This window comes from Neoarius graeffei, chromosome 11, assembly GCF_027579695.1.
Source record: "Neoarius graeffei isolate fNeoGra1 chromosome 11, fNeoGra1.pri, whole genome shotgun sequence".
NCBI lineage: Eukaryota > Metazoa > Chordata > Actinopteri > Siluriformes > Ariidae > Neoarius > Neoarius graeffei.
The window spans coordinates 81701337-81723997 of NC_083579.1; the positions used below are offsets into that span (position 1 = coordinate 81701337).

The 22661-nt window shown below is 39.7% G+C and overlaps 1 protein-coding gene across 1 annotated transcript in view; it reads right to left on the bottom strand.

Moving 5' to 3' along the window:
• Positions 1 to 22661, bottom strand: part of atp6v1ba (ATPase, H+ transporting, lysosomal, V1 subunit B, member a) — a 114305-nt gene that overhangs the window by 21520 nt on the left and 70124 nt on the right. Inside the window, exons 2-6 of the mRNA XM_060934801.1 lie at positions 14535 to 14590; positions 13474 to 13572; positions 8179 to 8272; positions 6395 to 6472; positions 4937 to 5076 (exon numbers count right to left, since the gene is read on the bottom strand). Of these exons, the coding sequence (XP_060790784.1) occupies positions 4937 to 5076; positions 6395 to 6472; positions 8179 to 8272; positions 13474 to 13572; positions 14535 to 14590 (467 nt within the window). The remainder of the gene's footprint in view (positions 1 to 4936; positions 5077 to 6394; positions 6473 to 8178; positions 8273 to 13473; positions 13573 to 14534; positions 14591 to 22661) is intronic.

The window sequence follows — 22661 nt, forward strand, 5'->3', positions numbered from 1 at the left end:
GTTTCTTTGTACCCTCTAAAGCATCATAGCTCCTGCTGACGTGCCGCAAAAATGTCATGGTGTGTTTGTGAAATTGTACCCCTGACCCACTTTGGCTCTGAAGAGCAGCAGCACCATGGGGAGAAAACAATTAAAGCTCCTCTGCTTAATAACAGCAATCACGGGGTGCTGTCTTACACACACACACACACACACACACACACACACACACACACACCCCTTCTTCACAGCAATGGGATGAAACGCAGAGCAGCAGGTTAGAGCTGCACACATGTAGACGCGTTTCCTGTGGCCCAGTATCTGCACCATTATTATTCATGTAATAATCAGCACAGCCTGCAACCATAATCCCATTTCCTTGTTGAGCTTGGCAATTTCACTCCAAGATATAGTTATAAAAATCATCTTATCATCTGGTTGAGAATCTGCAAACTACCTACATTTCATCAAACTGCACCTTCTGTTCCAGATTCCGCTCACAAAAGCCAGGTTACAGACATTAGACTTGAGACTCAAAGCACAGCTGGAAGAATTTAGACGAGCTAACCTACAGTGATGAGACTTGGTGGTTTTAGTGGTTATGGTTTTTCATACAGCTCCTCACACTCAATCTGACAACAATACATAAAACAATAATAATTTTGAACTTATATAGCACCTTTTTCACTTTACAATTTTTTTTTGGGGGGGGGGGGGGGGGGGGGGCGACCACACTAGATAGAGACTAATTTGTGCTAGCTGTTATAAGCCGGGACGTCTGGTCACCGTACCCTATTGATCCGGAATGGTAAGAAAGGGAGAGAATGATGCTTCGTGAGGAAAAGTTGCGCCCTGCAGCCATGAACTAACTAACTAAATAAACAAACATTTAAAAAAAATGATTGAAAAAGAATCATGAAAATTGACAGTTATACAGTGGTGCTTGAAAGTTTGTGAACCCTTTAGAATTTTCTATATTTCTGCATAAATATGACCTAAAACATCATCAGATTTTCACACAAGTTCTAAAAGTAGATAAAGAGAACCCAGTTAAACAAATGAGACAAAAATATTATACTTGGTCATTTATTTATTGAGGAAAATGATCCAATATTACATATCTGTGAGTGGCAAAAGTATGTGAACCTCTAGGATTAGCAGTTAATTTGAAGGTGAAATTAGAGTCAGGTGTTTTCAATCAATGGGACGACAATCAGGTGTGAGTGGGCACCCTGTTTTATTTAAAGAACAGGGATCTATCAAAGTCTGATCTTCACAACACATGTTTGTGGAAGTGTATCATGGCACGAACAAAGGAGATTTCTGAGGACCTCAGAAAAAGCATTGCTGATGCTCATCAGGCTGGAAAAGGTTACAAAACCATCTCTAAAGAGTTTGGACTCCACCAATCCACAGTCAGACAGATTGTGTACAAATGGAGGAAATTCAAGACCATTGTTACCCTCCCCAGGAGTGGTCGACCAACAAAGATCACTCCAAGAGCAAGGCGTGTAATAGTCGGCGAGGTCACAAAGGACCCCAGGGTAACTTCTAAGCAACTGAAGGCCTCTCTCACATTGGCTAATGTTAATGTTCATGAGTCCACCATCAGGAGAACACTGAACAACAATGGTGTGCATGGCAGAGTTGCAAGGAGTTACAAAGTCCTGACCTTAATCCAATGGAAATGTTGTGGAAGGACCTGAAGCGAGCAGTTCATGTGAGGAAACCCACCAACATCCCAGAGTTGAAGCTGTTCTGTACGGAGGAACAGGCTAAAATTCCTCCAAGCCGGTGTGCAGGACCGATCAACAGTTACCGCAAACGTTTAGTTGCAGTTATTGCTGCACAAGGGGGTCACACCAGATACTGAAAGCAAAGGTTCACATACTTTTGCCACTCACAGATATGCAATTTTGGATCATTTTCCTCAATAAATAAATGACCAAGTATAATTTTTTTGTCTCATTTGTTTAACTGGGTTCTCTTTATCTACTTTTAGGACTTGTGTGAAAATCTGGCAGTGTTTTAGGTCACACCAATTTAATTAGTTGGTTCTCGGATTTTTTCAGGAAAAATATGAAGCGAGCGAGCGAAATAAAAATAAAATTTAAAAAATGCTCTGATGGTAAAATTAGCGGTGGAAATAGAGGGCTTTCATAATAGAGAAACAAAACAAAGGACAATACATTCTTGTTACACATTTCATATGGCTCTTTCAAGAAAACTGGCTGTGGAATTGAGGCAGAATTGCAAAATGCATGAAATATAATGCAGACTAGGCCTACTGTAGGCCTACATTCAAACTCATTTTTCTGTCATGAAAACAGTTTATCACAGCAACGGGTGACTAATAGCATTAGAACGACAAGATCGCGCTGTTTCACCAGATATGCGGACAGTAGCCTATGTGACTAAAACTCCGCGATGAATTTAACTGAGATGAATATTCATCAGCATGCAGTTAGGTGACTCGGGCGAGAGTAAGAGCAGATTTTTTTGCATGGGAAACAGGAGGTGTGTTGCGTGAGGGCGTGAGAGGGCAGTCATACGCGTGTCTCATGCTCACTGCATAACAGTCGGCAGCCCTGCTCAAGAGGGATGCGACCCAGAAAAAATGAACAAGGGAATAAACCCAGTAGGCCTACAGTAAATTTGTCTCATGTATTGTCCTTGTCAGCAGGGCTAGCTCTGGCTGCACGTCTTATCAGGCAAACCAGTAAACAGAGAGGCTAAATAAACGATTGAATTACAGTCAATTGAACATCTACAATGCACAGAAAAAAAGATTTGACCAGGAGTAGCTACTTCTGATGGCTAAATACTTCGAATGATTTTTTGTTTGCCCCTCACATCAATCAGTGAAATATATAAATCAAACCCACCTCCACAGAGTCGTTGTCCAAGTTGGCACATCGCAGGGTAACAAGCTCACGGCATCTTGAGTACAACTGTGCAAAGTTTTCCCCCTTTTGAATTTCGACACACCTGTCAAAGATTCTACGCTTCTGTTCGCTGAATATCCTAACAATCACAGGCTTTGCAGGATTCCCCTCCACAGCCATGTTTCTTCCACAAGTCTTTATCGAAAGTGAAAGGGGCGATTTGATTGGTTTTCGACGTCACGTGACCTCAACCTGCAGTCTTCAGTATTTTGAACCATCAGCCATGATGTTTTTCTGTTGGTGGGAGTTTGAGTTCGATTTTTTTTTTTTTCATTTTGCATTTTCTTCAAGCGGCGATTCCGAGAACCAACTAATCGAATTGGTGTGGCCTAAGGTCATATTTATGCAGAAATATAGAAAATTCTAAAGGGTTCACAAACTTTCAAGCACCACTGTATCTTGTCTGGCCTGCCATCAAAACAACCCTGACGACCAAAACATCAAACAGAACTGAAATGTGACAATGTGAGAGAGGACCAACCTCCACGACAAACTGTTTACAACAGGAACATCAACAAAAGGACTAAATGTTGTTCCCCGAGGGAAGATCGACCCAAAACATCGATCGGAACTGAAATCGGGTGAGAACTGCGAGAGGAGATACAACTCTAGTGGAAAGTCTGAAAACTTGTTAAGGTGACCTAGTTAACTCATCTCATCTCTCATCTCATTATCTGTAGCCGCTTTATCCTTCTACAGGGTCGCAGGCGGGCTGGAGCCTATCCCAGCTGACTACGGGCGAAAGGCGGGGTTCACCCTGGACAAGTCGCCAGGTCATCACAGGGCTGACACATAGACACAGACAACCATTCACACTCACATTCACACCTACGCTCAATTTAGAGTCACCAGTTAACCTAACCTGCATGTCTTTGGACTGTGGGGGAAACCGGAGCACCCGGAGGAAACCCACACGGACACGGGGAGAACATGCAAACTCCGCACAGAAAGACCCTCGCCGGCCACGGGGCTCGAACCCGGACCTTCTTGCTGTGAGGCGACAGCGCTAACCACTACACCACCGTGCCGCCCTAGTTAACTTGTTAGCAAAAATTGACAATACAATGACCGAGCCTTCTGTAGAAGGTCAAGTTCTTCCAAACGAAACCATCAGAACTGACAGACTGCGCACAACACTAACATTTTGTTTTGGTGTCACAGTCACTCATCCATTCTAAACAGGCATACATTTTGTTTTTCTTATCAGTTAACAGTCAACATTCCTTAATCGACTATCAGTGATGGAAAAAGAAAATCCAAAATGGATGTCCCGATTCTGCTCACAAATAAAGCTAGCAGTTTTGAAACCTGAGCATTGATACAGCTTATCTAGCAAACTACATTAATCAAGTTTTTGTATCAAAGAGCAAACTATCAGTATCGCAGCTCTAGATGTGATTATTAACTCAGACCTGGAGCTTTTCCATTATCAGATTACTTTTTAGTGCATGTAAACCTCTCTAAGAAATCTTTTTTGTTATGAGATTACTGTGTGTATACAGTCATATTTGTTTTAATATTGTAAACTGGGATAAAAAGCAGAGCTCGTTGTACAAACACTTTCACATTCTTCTTACTATTGCTCCTGGGATTTTCGGGTTCGTTCACTACACTCGGGGTTTTACAATCAGTGTTTGACAGAGTGCCTGAAGATGAACATCAGTGATGGGCTTGAAAAAAATGACCTACAAAGCCTTGTCTAGTCAGCTGGAAAATGGCTTCAAACTGTTTGCTTAATCAAAACATACAGCTATAAGAAAATACCCATTTTATATGCATGTAAGCCATGGCCTAAAGGTTAGAGAAGCAGCTTTGGGACCAAAAGGTCACTGGTTTGATTCCCTGGACCAGCAGGAATGGCTGAAGTGGCCTTCAACAAGGCACCGAACCCCCAGCTGCTCCCCAGGCTGCTCTGAGTGTGCTGTACGTCGCTGTAGATAAGAGCGTCTGCTAAATGCCTGTAATGTAATGTAATGTAGTTCACTGCATCTTGCACGCACGCGCACACACACCTCATTATGTGGCAGACCAGCAGCAGAAAAAATAGGGATCTTCTGTCCTCTGGCGATGCTGTTCATGCCATCGATGGCAGAGATGCCTGTCTGGATCATCTCTTCCGGATAGATACGGCACTGAGGGTTGATGGGTTGGCCTTGCAAAGGTCAGAGGTTACAGGAGGGTCAGACAGAACAGAACTATGAATATAGAAAATTCTTCACATTAGTGTTTTTCGGTACAAGGATGACGCTGAGTAGCTTCCTCAATCACCTCACGTTCACAAATGATGCACGCCTCTACTCAAGATTACATTTTATTTTGAATATCGTAATATCGTACATGGTGGAAAAATCAACGGCTTTTGATGTTTTGACATACAAGCAATTAGACAGATTCACATTCATCTGTCTTACACCAAGTCCTTAAAAAAATAAATAAAAGCCCCTAACAAGACCACTAACATGTACACAACAGCTGTTTTCCACCTTTCTGTAGATCATTCTGGAAGAGACTCCGCCCACAAGAATAGAAATGTATCACTGGATAAAGGAGATCAGTCAGAAGAACTTTGTATCAGGGATCCCAGCAGTAATTGAAAAAAATAGAGGAATGTAAGAAACTATCAGCAGGGGTACAGGGGGCGACGCCCCCTGAAGCTGTTGAGATTTTAACATTTAAAGATGCTATAGAACACATTTTTTACATAGATTTAACATAGAAAAGCAACAGAATTTAACAATAAATGTGTATCTATTTGATGCCATATTTTGTAATCAATGACATAAGTGGCAAAAAAAATGTGTTATTTATAAAAATTAGATGAAAATGTAGCTTTGAAGAATATACTTCTTCTAACCCGGACACTGTTCCGCTATCTCTTTTATGGACGATATCTTTTTTCCATGACATATTGAATTAAGTTCAACGCATTAGAAACAAAAGCACGAACGGAGTTAAAACACATTTTCTAGCAAATGGGCGCAGCCATATTGTTTTCTCGTTCTATCGCGTACAGTCTCGCGGTATTTACATCAATTTAACTTCCGAGTGTTCCCGAATGTCAATGAGAACAAACGAAGCTGACAAAAACATCACTAAACAAGCAAACCAAATCAGAACGTATTCTGCTGGTCATTTTACTTAAACAAACATATTTTTAACGGATATACAAGAGATTTAAAAAAACAAAAAACCACCACCACTTTGGCTAGAAAAATAGCGGAATTCCGCTAAATAGCGGACGTCTGGGATCCCTGAGTAATGCTGCCTTCCAAGAAGACAAGTGGCTCTAAACCACAGCAGTAAAATAAATATACGCCTCCCCCATAGCTTGACTGAGCCACTCTGTTTCCTTTCTGTGTGTACAAAGTTCATTATCCTACACACAAATACTAATTTAATATAAAAATAACAGCATTATTATTTCTTTGGTGAGAGACAGACAATGCAAAGGAACTGAAAATGTGTTGTACCCATGATGTCCAGGTAGTCCTCAGCCAGAACGCTTGGGCCGCGGTCGATGGGTTTCCCCGAGCCGTTGAATACACGTCCTAAAAGATCGGAAAAAAAAAAAAACCCAAATACACACACACCATTTTTTTGCTCATTTGTTTTTTGCTCATTTGTTTGAACCTTTAAAATAATCTATGCAGCTGAATAAACTTCACATTTTTGATGCTAAGATATGTGAACATGTATGAGCATGCACGTCATGTCCTTCTGCTGTCTTTAAAAGCTAAACTAGCTCTCGTATCTCCATGTTGATTTGCACCATCACATTAAACAATTTACTTAACAGCAGCCAGACTGTTCATAATTATTTTACCATAAAACTAAAATGTTTTTCATTACCAACATCAGCTAAGTGTTCAGATCCCACATCATAATTTGCTAGAAATAATGCTGCTGTGTAATTTCCAATCCCAGGCAAGGAATAGGACAATGAAAACACCCCCTCAACTCGGAATTCCTACTTGGCAATTTGGGATTGCCATGTTCAGCAAGTGACATCAGATCAACATGGCTGCTAAGAAGCAAACTGCTGTATAACCTTAAACAAGTTATACTACACACACACACACACACACACACACGTTTTCACTTAATTGGCAACATAACACTGAGTATTCTATCCACATTCACTGGATATGAGCAATTGCGTGCTCTGATTGGCTACTCCACTACTAGGATATCAGCTCATGTACCGTGAGTAGAGAAAAACAAAATGGCAGAGTGTGTTACTGAACCAACTGAGGACGAAATAAAAACTCTACTCGAAAACAAAACCCCCCAAAAATGCAAGCAGCAAAATATAGAATAAAAGTATTTGATGGTAAGAACGTATCAGTGTTATTTTTCAAGAATTATTATTAGAGCATTTTTCACAAACTGCTTCTGTCATTTCACCGGTTTGTTTATATTCTTCATCTTTAAGCATTAAAATTTGTTGAATGTTTTTAGATTGGTTCAAAAGCTCAAAGAAGTTTGAAAATTACAGAATTGAAATGTCCAAGACAGAATTAAATAAATGCCTACATCTATTCTATACCTTGGCATGACAGCAAGATGGCACTTTCTACAAAAAAACAACACTAAAGTCAATTCGTGCTGCCATCGATAGGTTTTTAAGAAGTCCACCTAAGTGGAAATGATTCTGTCGGCCGTTTTGTATAAAGTTTTTATTTATCAAATTTGCAAATATAAAAATGCTCCAGTGAATGTGGATAGAATAAAACAGTTATTCCACTCAATCTCATCGTACATGGATTATAGACAACTCAGGTGACAAGGCGCGTAGCACCATCAGCTCATGTACGACTCAATTTCGTGGAATAACTTAACTATAGTTGCTGTTTTGAAGGAAACTATACATTCATCACAGTTGGCTACCAGATTTTTGCTAACAAAAGATGAACATCGAGACGTCCATGCCCCCCCCACCCCATTTTGTAGCTCGAACGCACAGATTTATACATTTTAAAAAAAATAAAAAATTCAAGCTCTGACTTGCTCCTTTTAAGGCAAGCTGAACAAAAGTTTTATGTAAATAAAGCTATAACCAGAATCAGTCAGGGAGAATGAAAGAGCATTTAAAAATCCAGGATTAATCCCAGGTATCTTTTTAACTAAAGTTGACGGAACCCACTGAATGGGAATGACTAAGTCAAGAAAAGTTAAAGAGTGGAAAAAAGGACCAAAATATGGTTTTAAGTAGAAATAGGTTTTAGTGTGTGTGTGTGTGTGTGTGTGTTTTTACCCAGCATATCCTCAGATACAGGAGTGCGTAGGATGTCGCCTGTGAACTCGCATGCGGTCTTCTTGGCATCGATCCCCGAGGTCCCTTCAAACACCTGCCAATCAAAAACCAAACGTCAGAGTCCAGCCATTGAAAAATCCTCCGCTCAAGATGTGCCTCAAAATCCAGCTTATGAAACGCCACGCTATACTGAATAAAAAGATCAGGAGGTAGAAACACAACCCACACAGCAACTTCTCACACCACACAGTTGCGTTTCCTAAGGGTGACCTCAGGAGGAATACTTCTCATCCAAGGTGAGACTTAATGAAGAATATTCTCTATTCAATCTATTCAGCACGCGCACACCCTGAGCAGGGTCTGAACCTGCACCCGACATCTTATCTGAACAAAATACCGTCTTTTCCGAGTTACACAAGGACTTGTGTGCAGAATAAATAACGGCAAAACACAATTCATCCTTTTTTGTGTGTTTCAGTGGAACTGTACAAGTGTTTGTTCCCAAGGCTTTCAAATTTGTTCAGCTTTTTTCCCCCCCATCAAATAATCATTTAAAACTCTTTGGTCAAACTGTTTCACAAGATGCTGTGTAACCAATTTAAAGCTCTGTCTAGGGAAATGATTCAGCCTCTCCACACTTCCGCCTGCCACTTCTACATTGGAAAACCCACACTGGCAGGAATGAGCAAGTGTCACTTGAAAAGCTGGACATGATGCTGTGCTCTGGTTAAACCCTTATTACAAAATCTCACAACGGCTAAAGGACATGAACATGATTTCAAAATCAGGGTCGGTGCACATGCACAGCTTCTGAGAATTCTCTTGTATTGTGATTATGATGTTAGAGTATCCTTTTCTGAAGCATACATCATGGATACTGTGATATACATGATGGGCGGCACGGTGGTGTAGTGGTTAGCGCTGTCGCCTCACAGCAAGAAGGTCCTGGGTTCGAGCCCCGTGGCCGGCGAGGGCCTTTCTGTGTGGAGTTTGCATGTTCTCCCCGTGTCCGCGTGGGTTTCCTCCGGGTGCTCCGGTTTCCCCCACAGTCCAAAGACATGCGGTTAGGTTAACATGGGACGGCCTTGGGCTGAGGTGCCCTTGAGTGCGGCATCTAACTCCCAACTGCTCCCCGGGCGCTGTTAGCATGGCTGCCCACTGCTCTGGGTGTGTGTGTGTGTGTGTTTTCACTGCTTCAGATGGGTTAAATGCAGAGAGGAAATTTCACAAGTGTGTGATGAATAAAGTTGTGCTTTCTTTCTTATATACTTTAATTAAAATAAATAAATAAACAAACAAACAAACTGACTGGAAGCAGCTGATGTGATACAATTGCGTCCTTAATCAATTAACTTGTAAAATGTCATAAGCATGTTTTTAGAATTTTTTTCTTCTTTTCAGTGTTTTTTTTTTTTATTAAATAAAAACATTTTATTTAAAAAAAATTCTTCATTGAAAGCTGTGAGTAAAAACGTTATAAAAGATCCCAGTAGAGCTGGGTGATATGAAGGTATCATGGTCAATAAGCACGATAAATGATGCAATAAGCTTTTTTTTTTTAAAGATAATGAGATGTAGTTTTAAAAAATATATTTTTGAAATATAATTACACACTAACTGGAAACAGCTGATGTTAAAATGTTAAACTTGATCTTTAAAGTCGTACAAAAATAAATAAATAAATTCTTCACAGAATTCCCGCCTTCAAGTGTTGAATATTCAACTTTTTTTCCAGAAGTATTCTCTTTTTATTTATTTTTTTGCTATAAACTAAAAGAAGTGTTATCAAAATGATTTTTTTAAATGCAACACTGCTAGGAAATATTCACAAACCTTTTCCTTGTGATACATATTGCATATCGTAGAAATGAATTCAATAATTGTGATTTTTTTTTGTTACCCGCCCCTTCTTTAAAATGTACTTTATTAAAAGCTGTGAGTAAAAATGTGTTATAAAGCGCAACTGATACAGCAATATTGTAATAAATTATGTCATAACATGCTTTTCTTAAACATCATGGATACTGTGATTTAATTTTTTAAAATAATTCTAAACTTTCTGGAAGCAGCTGATTTAATGTTATTTTTGCTCTTAATATCAAGTTTTTTTTTAATAACGCTAACATTTGTATTTCTTAAATTAAAATATATATATATATATATATATATATATATATATATATATATATATATATATATAAATAAAAACGTGTGTGTGTACACACAGTGGCATGCAAAAGTTTGGGCACCCTTACTGAAAATGTCCGTTACTGTGAATAGTTAAGTGAGCAGAAGATGAACTGATCACCAAAAGGCATAAAGGTAAAGACGACACATTTCTTTTCAGCATTTTATGTGAGATTTGTGTATTATTTTTGTTTTGTACAATTGGAGAGTGAAAAAAGAAAAGGAACACCATGCGAAAGTTTGAGCACCCCAATACATTTGAGTTCTCCGGTAACTTTTCCCAAGGTTCCAGACCTTAATTAGCTTATTGAGCTGTGGCTTGTTCAAATTCTTCGTTAGGAAAGGTCAGATGATGCAGATTTCAAAGCTGTATAAATTCTCTGACTCCTCAAACTTGTCCCTAAAATCAACAGCCATGGGCTCCTCTAAGCAACTCCCTCGCATTCTGAATAATAAAATAATTGATGCTCACAAAGCAGGAGAAGGCTACAAGAACGTAGCAAAGTGTTTTCAGGTAGCCGTTTCCTCAGATCATAATGTTATTAAGAGATGGCAGCTAACAGAAACAGTGGAGATCAAGGTGAGGTCTGGAAGATGAAAACTTTCTGAAAGAACTGCTCGTTGGATTGCTAGAAAGGCAAATAAAACCCCCTGTTTGACTGCAAAAGACCTTCAGAAAGATTTAGCAGAGCCTGGAGTGGTGGTGCACTGTTCTACTATGCAGCGACACCTGAACAAATATGACCTTCATGAGAGAGTCATCAGAAGAAAACCGTTCCTGCGTCCGAGCCACAAAATTCAGCGTCTGAAGTTTGAAAATGAACATCTAAATAAGCCTGATGCATTTTGGAAACAAGTCCTGTGGACTGATGAAATCAAAATAGAACTTTTTTGCCACAATGTGCAAAGGTATGTTTGGAGAAAAAAGGGAGCCAAATTCCAGGAAAAGAACACCTCTCCAACTCTGAAGCATGGGTGTGGATCCATCATGCTTTGGGGTTGTGTTGTGGCACAGGGCACATTTCACTGGTCGAGGGAAGCATGGATTCGAATAAATACCAGCAAACTCTGGAAGCAAACATCACACCATCTGTAAAAAGCTGAAGTTAAAAAGAGGATGGGTCCTACAATAAGACAATGATCCAAAACACACCTCAAAATCTACAATGGAATACCTCAAGAGGCCCAAGCTGAAGGTTTTGCCCGGGCCCTCACAGTCCCCTGACCTAAACATCATTGAAAATCTGTGGATAGATCTCAAAAGAGCAGTGCATGCAAGACCGCCCAGGAAACTTGTAGAACTGGAAGCCTTTTGCAAGGACGAATGTGTGAAAATCCCCCAGGTAAGAACTGAAAGATTATTAGCTGGCTACAAAAAGTGTTTACAAGCTGTGATACTTGCCAAAGGGGCTGTTACTAGGTACTAACCATGCAGGGTGCCCAAACTTTTGCTTCGGGCCCTTTTCCTTTTTTGTCATTTTGAAAATGTAAAAGATGAAAATAAAAAAAATTTGTTTTTGCTTAAAATATAAAGGGAATGAGTCATCTTTAACTTTATGCCTTTTGGAGATCATTTCATCTTCAACTTGCTTAACTGTTCACAGTAACAGCAATTTTGATCGGGGTGCCCAAACTTTTGCATACCACTGTGTGTGTATATATGACGAGTTCTTTTCCAAAACGTGATAAACGCCAAATTTAAAAAAGAACAAGTTTGTTGCGCTATTCTGCTGTGTACTGAGCCTATTCACTGCTCCATTAATGTTTCATGCCAAATCGCTATATTTCCTTGTTTATATGTGCTGCAAATTGTAGTTTCTCTCCAAAACGCGACAGGCGCTCCACCTGTTTTTTGGCTGAGTGCGACATTTCCTCTCGACCAATCAGAATTCGGTCAGCGTGACCGAGAGAGAGAAGCAGATAGAATCTGCATCATTCATTTTGCATCGTCGCAGAGCTCGTGTGTTCTATGACCTTTTAGGCAGAGTTGCTAAAGATTATGTAACAGTCTGCTTTGATATGATGCAAAACTTGATTCTTCCAAAAACTCCAACAGGACAGGCTTATTACTCACGTCAGCTGTATCTGTACTTATTTGGTGTTGTTAGACAGGTTTAAGATTTAAGAATGAATTTAAGATTGAGCACTAAGGTCATTTGTGTGTTATTTTGAAGTTATTTGTTTTACGTAGCGGGTAATGGTGCTACTTTTACAGGTTCAACACTTTACTGAATAACTTGACTATTGAATGTATTTTTATCAATGTTGATTGTTATTTAATTAGTGGTTTTGTCATGCTATTTAAGGTGGCACTTTGAATGGATTGCATTTAAAAAATTGAACTAACTGGCCATTTGTTATTTAGTTAGTTGTTTTCTGTGGTGGACAGTCTTAAAACGTAAGATTAAACATGAATGAATGTTATTTAAGTATTTATACAATTTATTTGATTTTATTATAAATTGTATGATGAAAGTTCCTGATATTATATATCTACAGCATGTTCTCTTGTTGTAAAAACAGAAAGACAGAAAAAATGAATGGATTTATTGCATTTTGAAAAAAATATATAATAAACTTTGGATTTATAATCAATAACATTGTTGTTAGATTTGTCAATTATTGCTGAAAATGTTCAGACTGAACCAACTATCTATTATAACATGACAAATTAAATATTTGCAAAATTTATGGGTCTGGGTAAATGTCATTTTTCTGAAAACAATCAACATGGATTTATAGCATTTTGGAAAAGAACTCTACATATATTTTTTCTTTTTATTGTATATTTTATATTTAAAAAATATTTTTCCATGAAGTATTTTTACATGCCAATTCGTCAATGTTAAATAAATCAACCTTTAAAAAAAAATCATTAAAAAAACCCAAAAAAACCCCTTTCATTGGCACTATGCTCGCAACCCTTTGCTGTGATGCACATCATGTACCAAAGAAATGACTAAAAATCGTCATAAGACCCCCCAAATCATCCACCTGTGGTTCTCAGAGCAACTCCTAGCAAAGAGCAGGGGTTAATCCTCAGAATAAATCTTTAGCAGGACGTACAACAGTGAGTCAATAAACCATGCCCCGTTTCTGTAGCCTCACCTGAACAACAGCCTTGCTGCCGCTCACCTCCAGCACCTGTCCACTCCGCTTAGTGCCATCAGGCAGGGTGAGGTGGACGATCTCAGCATAGCGAGGAAACTAGAGGGCAAAGAATAATAAGAAATAAAAAGCATGATTAGAAATTAAAAATAAAACATTCCTTACTCGATGCATGAGGAATGGGCTACCTGATATTTTAAAGCAGCAGTTTGTAACTCAAAGGAGCCGCTCCCTTTTTTTTTTTTTTAATTGTTCTAGATTGTTCCCCCAATCTTGTCCTGCATTACACAGCTAAGGATACATTTGAAAAAGTGCATTTGAAAATTTACATTTATAAAATCTAGTGAGCAAAACATCGATGAAACAAGATTTAAAAAGTGGATAAACCCTGACTAGCTTTTTCTTACTGATAATGGCACATAATGAACTACTTCTGCTAGAAAGCTAGCATCTGAAATCACCACCATCTAACATATCCTTTCTGTGAAGTTTGTAGCTATAATGCTCTAGTTGTGAGCCTGTTCTAGTGAGCTATCCAATATTAAGCCAGTCTGTAAAAATAGCTAATTACAATTCTCAGACACTTTCTGGTTTACATCAATTTCAGCCCCATAAAATCATATGACCCCTACTAACTGGAGAGAGTGAGGGCAAACATGCTTCCTCTCGGACACGCGAAGCCAGCCTGTACGTCTTTTCATACTGCTGCATCACAAAAGGAAAGGGCTATCCACCTTCTTCAACATATATGAGCTCAAGACCCATATGACTGGCTAGCATCGCTCTGGCTGACAGGTGAAAAACTCACGATTTAGTGACGTGAACAGTTTGCAAATTGAGTTTACGTTCTTCCTCCTTCATTTTTAACTTGGTTTTTTTTTTTTTGCTAACAGCTCAAATAGCCCACTATAAAAAAAAACAAAAACAAAAAACTAACACTTACAGGTTGCTTCTGATTACATTTCCACCAGAGAGGTTTCCAAATCTCTAAATTCAAACAATTCATACTACTTTAAAAGCAATCTTAAAAATTTTATGAAAGAGTATAAAATGCTTCTTACTTTGACGTTATCCAAGATGACCAGAGGGCCATTAACACCTGAGACAGTGGAGTAAGCTGAGGATAAAACAGATTGTTATTAGCACTATAAAATGAAGAAAAAATAAATCAGTCATTCCGAATAACCTGAGAGTTCCTCTTAGTGCACACTTGGAAACCTGACCACTCCTCTTCCTGTCTACTTCTGTGCGCTGATAAGAGCCATGAAAGCCTCGAGTCAGTCCCATGGCAATGACTCCCCGCTCTCACGCAGCACCTGTGCATCTAATTGCACACGGCAACCTTTCTACAAGTATTATAATTGGACTTTGTGTGCAAATGTCAAGTCCATGGTGGAGGACGGTCCGAGTCCCCTCTTTGCAGGTGTAAAGGTTACATGTTTCACCAAACACTGGCCCGACTGGCTTTTTTTGGGGGGGGGGGCTGGCTATCTCTCTGCTTTTCTCTAACACACCCGTCACCCATCAGCCCAACCCCCCCCCACACACACCAAGTGAAATGCACCAGAAATAATAGGTATATATATATATATATATATATATATATATATATATATATATATATATATATATATGAGAGAGCGCAAGCACTGAGGCACATGGAAATTGTAGTGGCAACGTAACAATCTTGGCAAAAGCATCTCAGACTTCACCCCATCAGGGCCCGCGCCAACCATCATCAATACAACAGACGAACATGTACAGTAGACTTAGCATACATTATTTCACACTCAACTCACTTTCTTACATTAAATACAATTTACCCTACATACACACTCCAGTGTCCTGATGAGATACAGCTTAAAAAACAAATTCAATAATGCACTACACGCTCAGCATAGTAGTAGCAACACTGACTAACAGCTAAAGGAGTGTTTCTGTGAATACGGGGGGGGGGGGGGGGGGGGGGGGGGGTTAGAGCCGTGCTCAAATGCTTTTATATTTTTCAGAATACAGCACTAAATCACATACATCGTTTTGTGAGATGTCAACTCTGCGACAGATAGACCAGCTACAATCTACTGCTGCCGCCCTTTAAAGTTAAAATCAAACAGCTTCTTGTCTAGAATTTGGCTTCATCAGTGGACATTGTTGACGGAATTGTAGCCTGCACTGCAGTCTCCAGCAGCACTGGCAATGCCAAATCTACTTTAAATTAGACGTCACAGAGTTGACACATTTTGTGCTTTTTGGCTTGCCATGTCCATTGGGATCGACCCATTATCACCCAGGGTCATGTGTGTGAAGCGAGTGGGCTGCCACTTTGTTTCATCGTACTGACGACTCACCACAGTTGATCACGCAGATGTAATCACCGTCACAGAGTTGACAAGTAACAAAGGTACGCTTCATTTTTCACACAACTCCACGCAAAAAAAAAAAAAAAAGCAGCACACACAATTGTGTGTATGAGATGTCGTTCTGTTGCCCTGCCAGATAACACGAGGCAGGCGAATCTTGTATCTGAGTAACCGTGGCAACGCTGGGGCTGAATTCAGCACCATCACAGAGTTGACCGCAAGTTTGTGGGGCACCTACTTTGGCCGAGCTGCCGTTGAAATGATTAAAAGCTGCATTGAGTTTAGTTGTATTTATTTTAAACACTCCTATCCATGACGTGCACCGAGGGTCATCTGGTCTACTGGCTTTCAGTGGAGAAAGAACACCGTTAGTCCAAACCCAGGCTGCAGGTAGGACGAGCCAAGTTGGCCATTTTCACACTCATTTTGATTTTTTCCAACAACTAAGAAATGTCAGAGATCTGCTGAATCTTTTTCACAGTAGACCCCAGAGAGTTCTTGCTCCATGTACAGGTTTTAGATCTCTGCACATTACACAGGCCGAGAGACGGCGCAGGGACACACATTCCTCAGGATTCACACAAACACTCAACTGCACCAACTAGGCACGTTGTCCAGTACTTCCTTCCAAACTTCGGGGTTTTTTTCTTCTTCATATCGTCTGTATACATGTTTATCAAGACATATAATGGGGTCTGTTAGCTCTTAACTCTTGCAAACAAGTAAAAACCAGTCTAAGATAAAAGCATTACACAATTCTGGCAGAAAGTCTGTTCTTGTGAAATCTCTCCAGGACGCTCACCACAGTGCCATAACTGGTGAACTGGACAGAGTTGGGATGGAAGACCAGCCATTCTCCCCATTACAAAATGAAGGCACCATCAAAATGATTGTGAAGCTGATAGTTTAAGGTAAAAATCCTGCCTCGTGCTGCTTTAACGTTATTCACTCCACTCAACCTTGTACTTTGTTACTAAGCCACACGAAACTGTTTAAACGCTGTCATCACGGAACATTTTACTTTCCCTTCTGGGATCAAGAGACTTTTGCAAGGTGATTAAGTAGAATATGAGAAGTTTAACATTCATATATGTATTGTGAAAATTCAAGAATATTGTATATTACTCTATCCACATTCACTGGAGATGAGCAATCGTGTGCTCTGATTGGCTACTCCACTACTAGCGTAATCAGCTCATATCCTGCGAGTAGAGAAAACCAAAATGGCGGAGCACATCAAGTCAGATACATCACTATCATCAAGTATTTAAAAGAAACAGAAATAGCTAAAAGAATATAGCTTCCCCCCCCCAAAAAAAAAAAAAAAAAAAAATTATCTCCTGTTCCACACTACAGCCCAGTCGGTGGCGGTAATGCACCTTTAAGTTGGTTTGCCAACCACCAAAAACCCTAAAGAAGAAGAAAACGGCAGAGCTTGTTGCTGAACCAATCAAGGACGAAATAAAATCTCTACTCGAAAATACCCCCCCAATAAAAAAAAAAAAAAAAAAAGACACCAAAATATGGAATAAAAGTATCTGATGGTAAGAACGCATCTTTATTTTTCAAGAATTATCCCGTTTCACAAATTGCTCCTGCCATTTCATCAGTTTGTTTATATTCCAAGTGGAAATGATTTTGTCGGACGTTTTGTATAAAGTTTTTATTTATCAATTTTGCTAAAACTAAAAATGCTCCGTTTCTCAAAATCCAGTGAATGTGAATAGAATAAAACAGTTATTCCTCTCAATCTCATCGTACATGGATTATAGACAACTCAGTGCTACGCGCCTCGTCACCCATCAGCTCATGTACGACTCAATTTCATGAAATAACTTAAATATTTTAAAATCAAATTTAATATTTTTTCATACATCTCTGCAAAGTCTAATTCATCTGAAAATTCGAGGAGTTGATTCATTTCTGGATTAATGTTTACGGATATTTCTAATGTCTCCATTAGTATTCACAAAGCACTTCAAGGAAAACCAAACATCTCACTATTGAACTGCAAACCACACACAGTTCTAGCAGGTGTGTGTGCCGGGTGGGCCACCATTAGCAGCAGGAGATCTGACAATAGCTGAAGAGCACAAGTGGGTGTAGTCCTCACTTTGGCTTTTCACTCATTCTTGGGAAACCATTACTGGCTCCGACACTGGAGTCAATGTGCTGCATCTCCCGCTCCTAATATCTGTGTCTACATGTGTGAGTGTGGGGGGGAAATATGTTGAAGGGGGTTGAAGGGGGACAAAATCAGCAAAGGTCAACTCAGACTTAATTTTAACTCAACCAATAAGATTGGATGAGTCGGCTTTTCAGTGTAATGAGTGTGTGCGAGAGAGTGCACGGTGTTTACAACGCACCAGTGTGTTGGGTTTTGTTTGGGGGCGTCAGGCTGTATCCTGATATCAAAGGCTGGAGGAAGCAAGCGTACCTCGCCTGGTGGGGAGCAGCAGTACTGCCTCTAATTAGCCTGAGCAACCAGCCAGTGCACGCGCACACGCGCACACACACACACCCCTGCACGTTATGCCCAATTAGTAACCTAGGCCAGGAAGGAGGAAGAAATTCAGAGGGGATGGAAAGAGGTTTCTTTCAGTCAAGTCTATCAAAAACATACATGATGTGTCAGTTACATTATACACACACACACACACGAGCCAGTGCCTGCGAGCATGCACCCTTACATAAACCATGATTTAAATAATAAAAGGGGGGGGGGGGGGGGTTTAAAAGGAAATGAAGGGGAACGTGATCACTATACACTCTGGAAAAGCTGCACAACACAACAGAGTGTTTATGATAAACCCATAGGACCACACACGCAGTCTTTCAGCTCATCAGAACATGACTTTTCTACAGAAAAAAAAAACACAAAAACAAAAAACCCTCTGAATGAAAAACTATTTTAAAGGATTGATTTGAGCCACATTTATAGTTATTCTTGCTTTGATATCACTTTTGTTTAGATCATTTTTATTTCGAAGTGACTTCAGATCAGGCCAGGAATGACTAAATTCACTGCACTGCAGTGTGTTGCTTTGACAGGTGGCTGGATTTTGTTCATTCTTTAAAACTGTTGCTCAAGATCATTCAACATAAACAACACAAAATCGGGCATTTATAATTAATATAAAAAAGTGTTTTCCCTACCGTTTTATAAACACATTACACATCCGGGAGGGACGGACGGAGGGAGGGAGGGAGGGAGGGAGGGAGGGACGGAGGGTCCAAATGCTCTGTAATAGCCACAGGGAGGGAGGGGTCCTGCAGGTGACCATCCTCATCCAGCAACACCCCCCCCCCGTAAATTTAGGGGAAACACTGATATATAATCCATTAAAACCATACATTTTTAAAGACTACATGACTAAATACACTGCAGGTTGTTCATGTAACTGAGTGTTCTTGTGATCTAAACAAGCAGTTAGGGCTGAAACAGATCAGTGCGTGTTCATCTCCTCTATGGTGTGGTGTAAGGAGGGATGTTTATTGTTGGCATGGAAATGAGAACTGTACCATCCACAGTCAGCATCATCCACAGCATAACTGTAGGTGTGTTACACTGCTATATTCTAAACACTCTTATGGTGAATTCATTTAGACGAGCAGAAACAATCCAAAACGTAGACAGAAACAACGTCCTAAACGGAGCCGAAATGCAGTAGCGAAATCCTGCACGAGTATTTTATGACTCCGGTATTGTATCCCACAGACATGTAATGATTCACCCAACTCCGAATTCAATTCCATTCATAATACTGGGTTCAGGATTGGATACGTTTTTAAAAATTATTTTATCAATCAAAATAATTTTCTTACCAAAAAGCAACATTTATTTTCCCATTCTTCATCGACTTAAAAATTCCTTTTGTTGAACGAAAAAAAAAAAATCTTAATAACCAACAAAAATATTTACCCACATCTGTAAAGCTTGGAGTAAAATAAAATGGTCTATTAACTATTCCTTTTATTTAAAAATGAAAAAAGTTGATAAATACATCTTTTCTTAATAAACTTATGAACATTTATACTACATCCATTTCCTTCTCTTTTCTTTATCCTTCAGCAGTCTGTAAAGAAAGGGCTCCAATTTCTTGTTAAATCTATTTGTACACAATCACACAGCAGCTCTCTCACATTTTACAGCTGTTTTTGTCAATTTCTACAGCATCAGAGCTGTGTTACTTCCACCTAGGGTGAAGTCCCAAATGGATTCTCACTCTTGTGCATTATGTACACACACTCTGCTGTCTAAATAATGCAATAACAGTTATTAAAAACATTATACTGCTTGATAATTATGATTTTTTTTACTTCATTGAATCAAACTGTCATAAATGTGTATCGCGATTTAAATCACAGCACAATATATTGTGAACTTTTGATGGCCTCCTCAGGCTACTGTACCGTTTGCATTAAAAATTTTTTTCAAATCTTGGTATATCTTATTGTAAGGCGAAAGTAGAGAGCACACAGAGGTTAAACTAATCCCGAAGCATCTCGAAGGGGGGAGTTGAAAGACCTGAATTAGCTCGTTTGGAATTATTGTGAATAAATTTGGCAGACATTATTTCTGCCATGAAAAGGCAAGCTGCAGTAGCTACAGAATCCCTGAATTGAGATTAAATGGCAGTTTGCCTTGGCTTGACATGGTAAATTTGGAGTTACTGCAAATTTCAAACACTCGTAACTCAAACCTGGAGCAAGGTAGAGCCACCGAACTTTCACACCTCTTTGCTTCAGACAAACACAAAACACTGAAAATGAAGATGACTCATGTTTCAGTTTTTAGGCTCTGCATCAACAAGATCACTAATATATCTCCATCTCAGTCTTCCTCAAAACACTTCCACATACAACACACACACTTCTTCACAGCGAGTAGGTAAAGATTGTGAAGTAACACAAACGGCTAATTATACCCTTCATTCGGGATCAAATTAAATGGATTAAAGTCTGTTTTGAATTCTGAATGATCTGAATCTTGGATTAAACGTGACATTCATCCTAAACCACGCGATTCAGGAATGGGATTTAAAAAAAAAAAAAAAAAAAAGGGGACTTTGGGGGGGGGGGGGGGGGGGCACACACTATGCATTCAAAGCACAACTTAAATCAAAAGACGGAATGGTTCAAGGATAAAATCCTAAACATGCATAAAAGTAGACACTTGTGCACGGAGTCAACATTTAGCTCCAGATACTGAAATCCTCTATGCAATACACTCACTAAAAACCAACTAAATGAAAGCAAAAGGCTCTTTTGGAAGCCATCGGTGCTTGAATCTCCACGGTGCACATTTTGCTTTAAATAAAAGATAAGCCTCGTAATTACCAATCACACAAACACTGGCCTAAATCATTCCTGGCGTCACATAACGCCCTTTTTAAAACGCACAAAAACACGTATTTTCAGGATATGCCAACATTTTTCAAGACATTACTTTCTTTTTTTTTTTGGGCGGGAGGGGTGCTATTCTACACCTACCTCTGTTCGAGCGAGTGCCTGACAAATTGCAGTGCATGCTTTCAACAGATGTGTTGATAAAATGGACTTAATAGCTACACTTACCCTACAAATTGTCCATATGGTTCAAAAGAGATTCATATGGCTATTTACCAAGATGCGATTATAATGATGTAGGAAAACTGCCACTATATAATTGTGCATCATCCTCTTAAACATCCACAACACGCACTGGTAATTGGGGCTGGGGTGGGGTGGGGTGGGGTGGGGTGGGCTGGCAGAAATCTTACAACACAAAATGACCCTTTTCTTTTCCAACACTGAGGCCTGGTGTTGGATGTTCGATCATTACAACTTCAAATAAGGCAACAGAACTCAGGTTCAACTTGTAGGACTGGAACTAGATGGAAAAACTAAGTTCAACTAAATAATCCAAACCATTTCAGAGAAAAAAAAATGACTCAAATGAGTGTAAGAAAATACAAAAATATAAGAACTAAAGCTTAACCAGATAAACTTTATTGATATTAGAAACAAATTCTATAGAAATGATATTTTCTATACTTTCTTTCACAACAAAAGTGAGAAACTCTACCCCTCAATAATACTAGCCAATCCCATGGCACTCTTTCCCCGAGAGTGCCTCATGAAGAGGGCCTCGCAAAATAAAGATCACCAAAAAACTGGCTATACATTCACATGGTGTGAAGTAGCAACATCTCCCATTAGGCTTGAAAAACTTTGCCCGCCCCTTGCGGGACACTCGAGCTGGAGTGGCGCGGTCCGAGGGTTGGGCACCGAACAGTTGCGCGGGTCAGAGCCAGGCCTGCCAGGCCCCATTGTGCACCAAGACGTTAATTGGTGCTAATCCAGCCCTAGGAGCTGTTTTGCTAGCCTGACCTCATGCCCCGAAGGACACCTCAGTGTGAAATACTAAAAAAAAAAAAAAAGGAGTCCATTCAAAAGGGCCAGTGAAAAGAGGCAGAGAGCATTCCAACACATTCTGCTCTCAAAGAGAGGAGCACAGGAGCGCGAGAGGAGCGGCTGGGTATTTCCCCCCCTCTTCCCCTCCGTCTTGGGTGCATCCTCACCCCGATGCTCTGAATTAATAGCACAATAGCAGTGGTAACAGTGATGGGTCTGGCTGCATTCACAGGTTTCTTTTTAGCCTCACGATCGCACCGGTTCTCTTGCAGATGCAGTGTAAAGAGAGCACTAATTGCCCTCGGCTTTGGGATCAGAAGGACGTCTATGAAACTATCAACAAACAGGAAAACACGGATTATACAACCGACACCTGCTATACGTACACACCACAGACAAGCTGGCTTGCATTTATTTTATTTAAAAAACAAA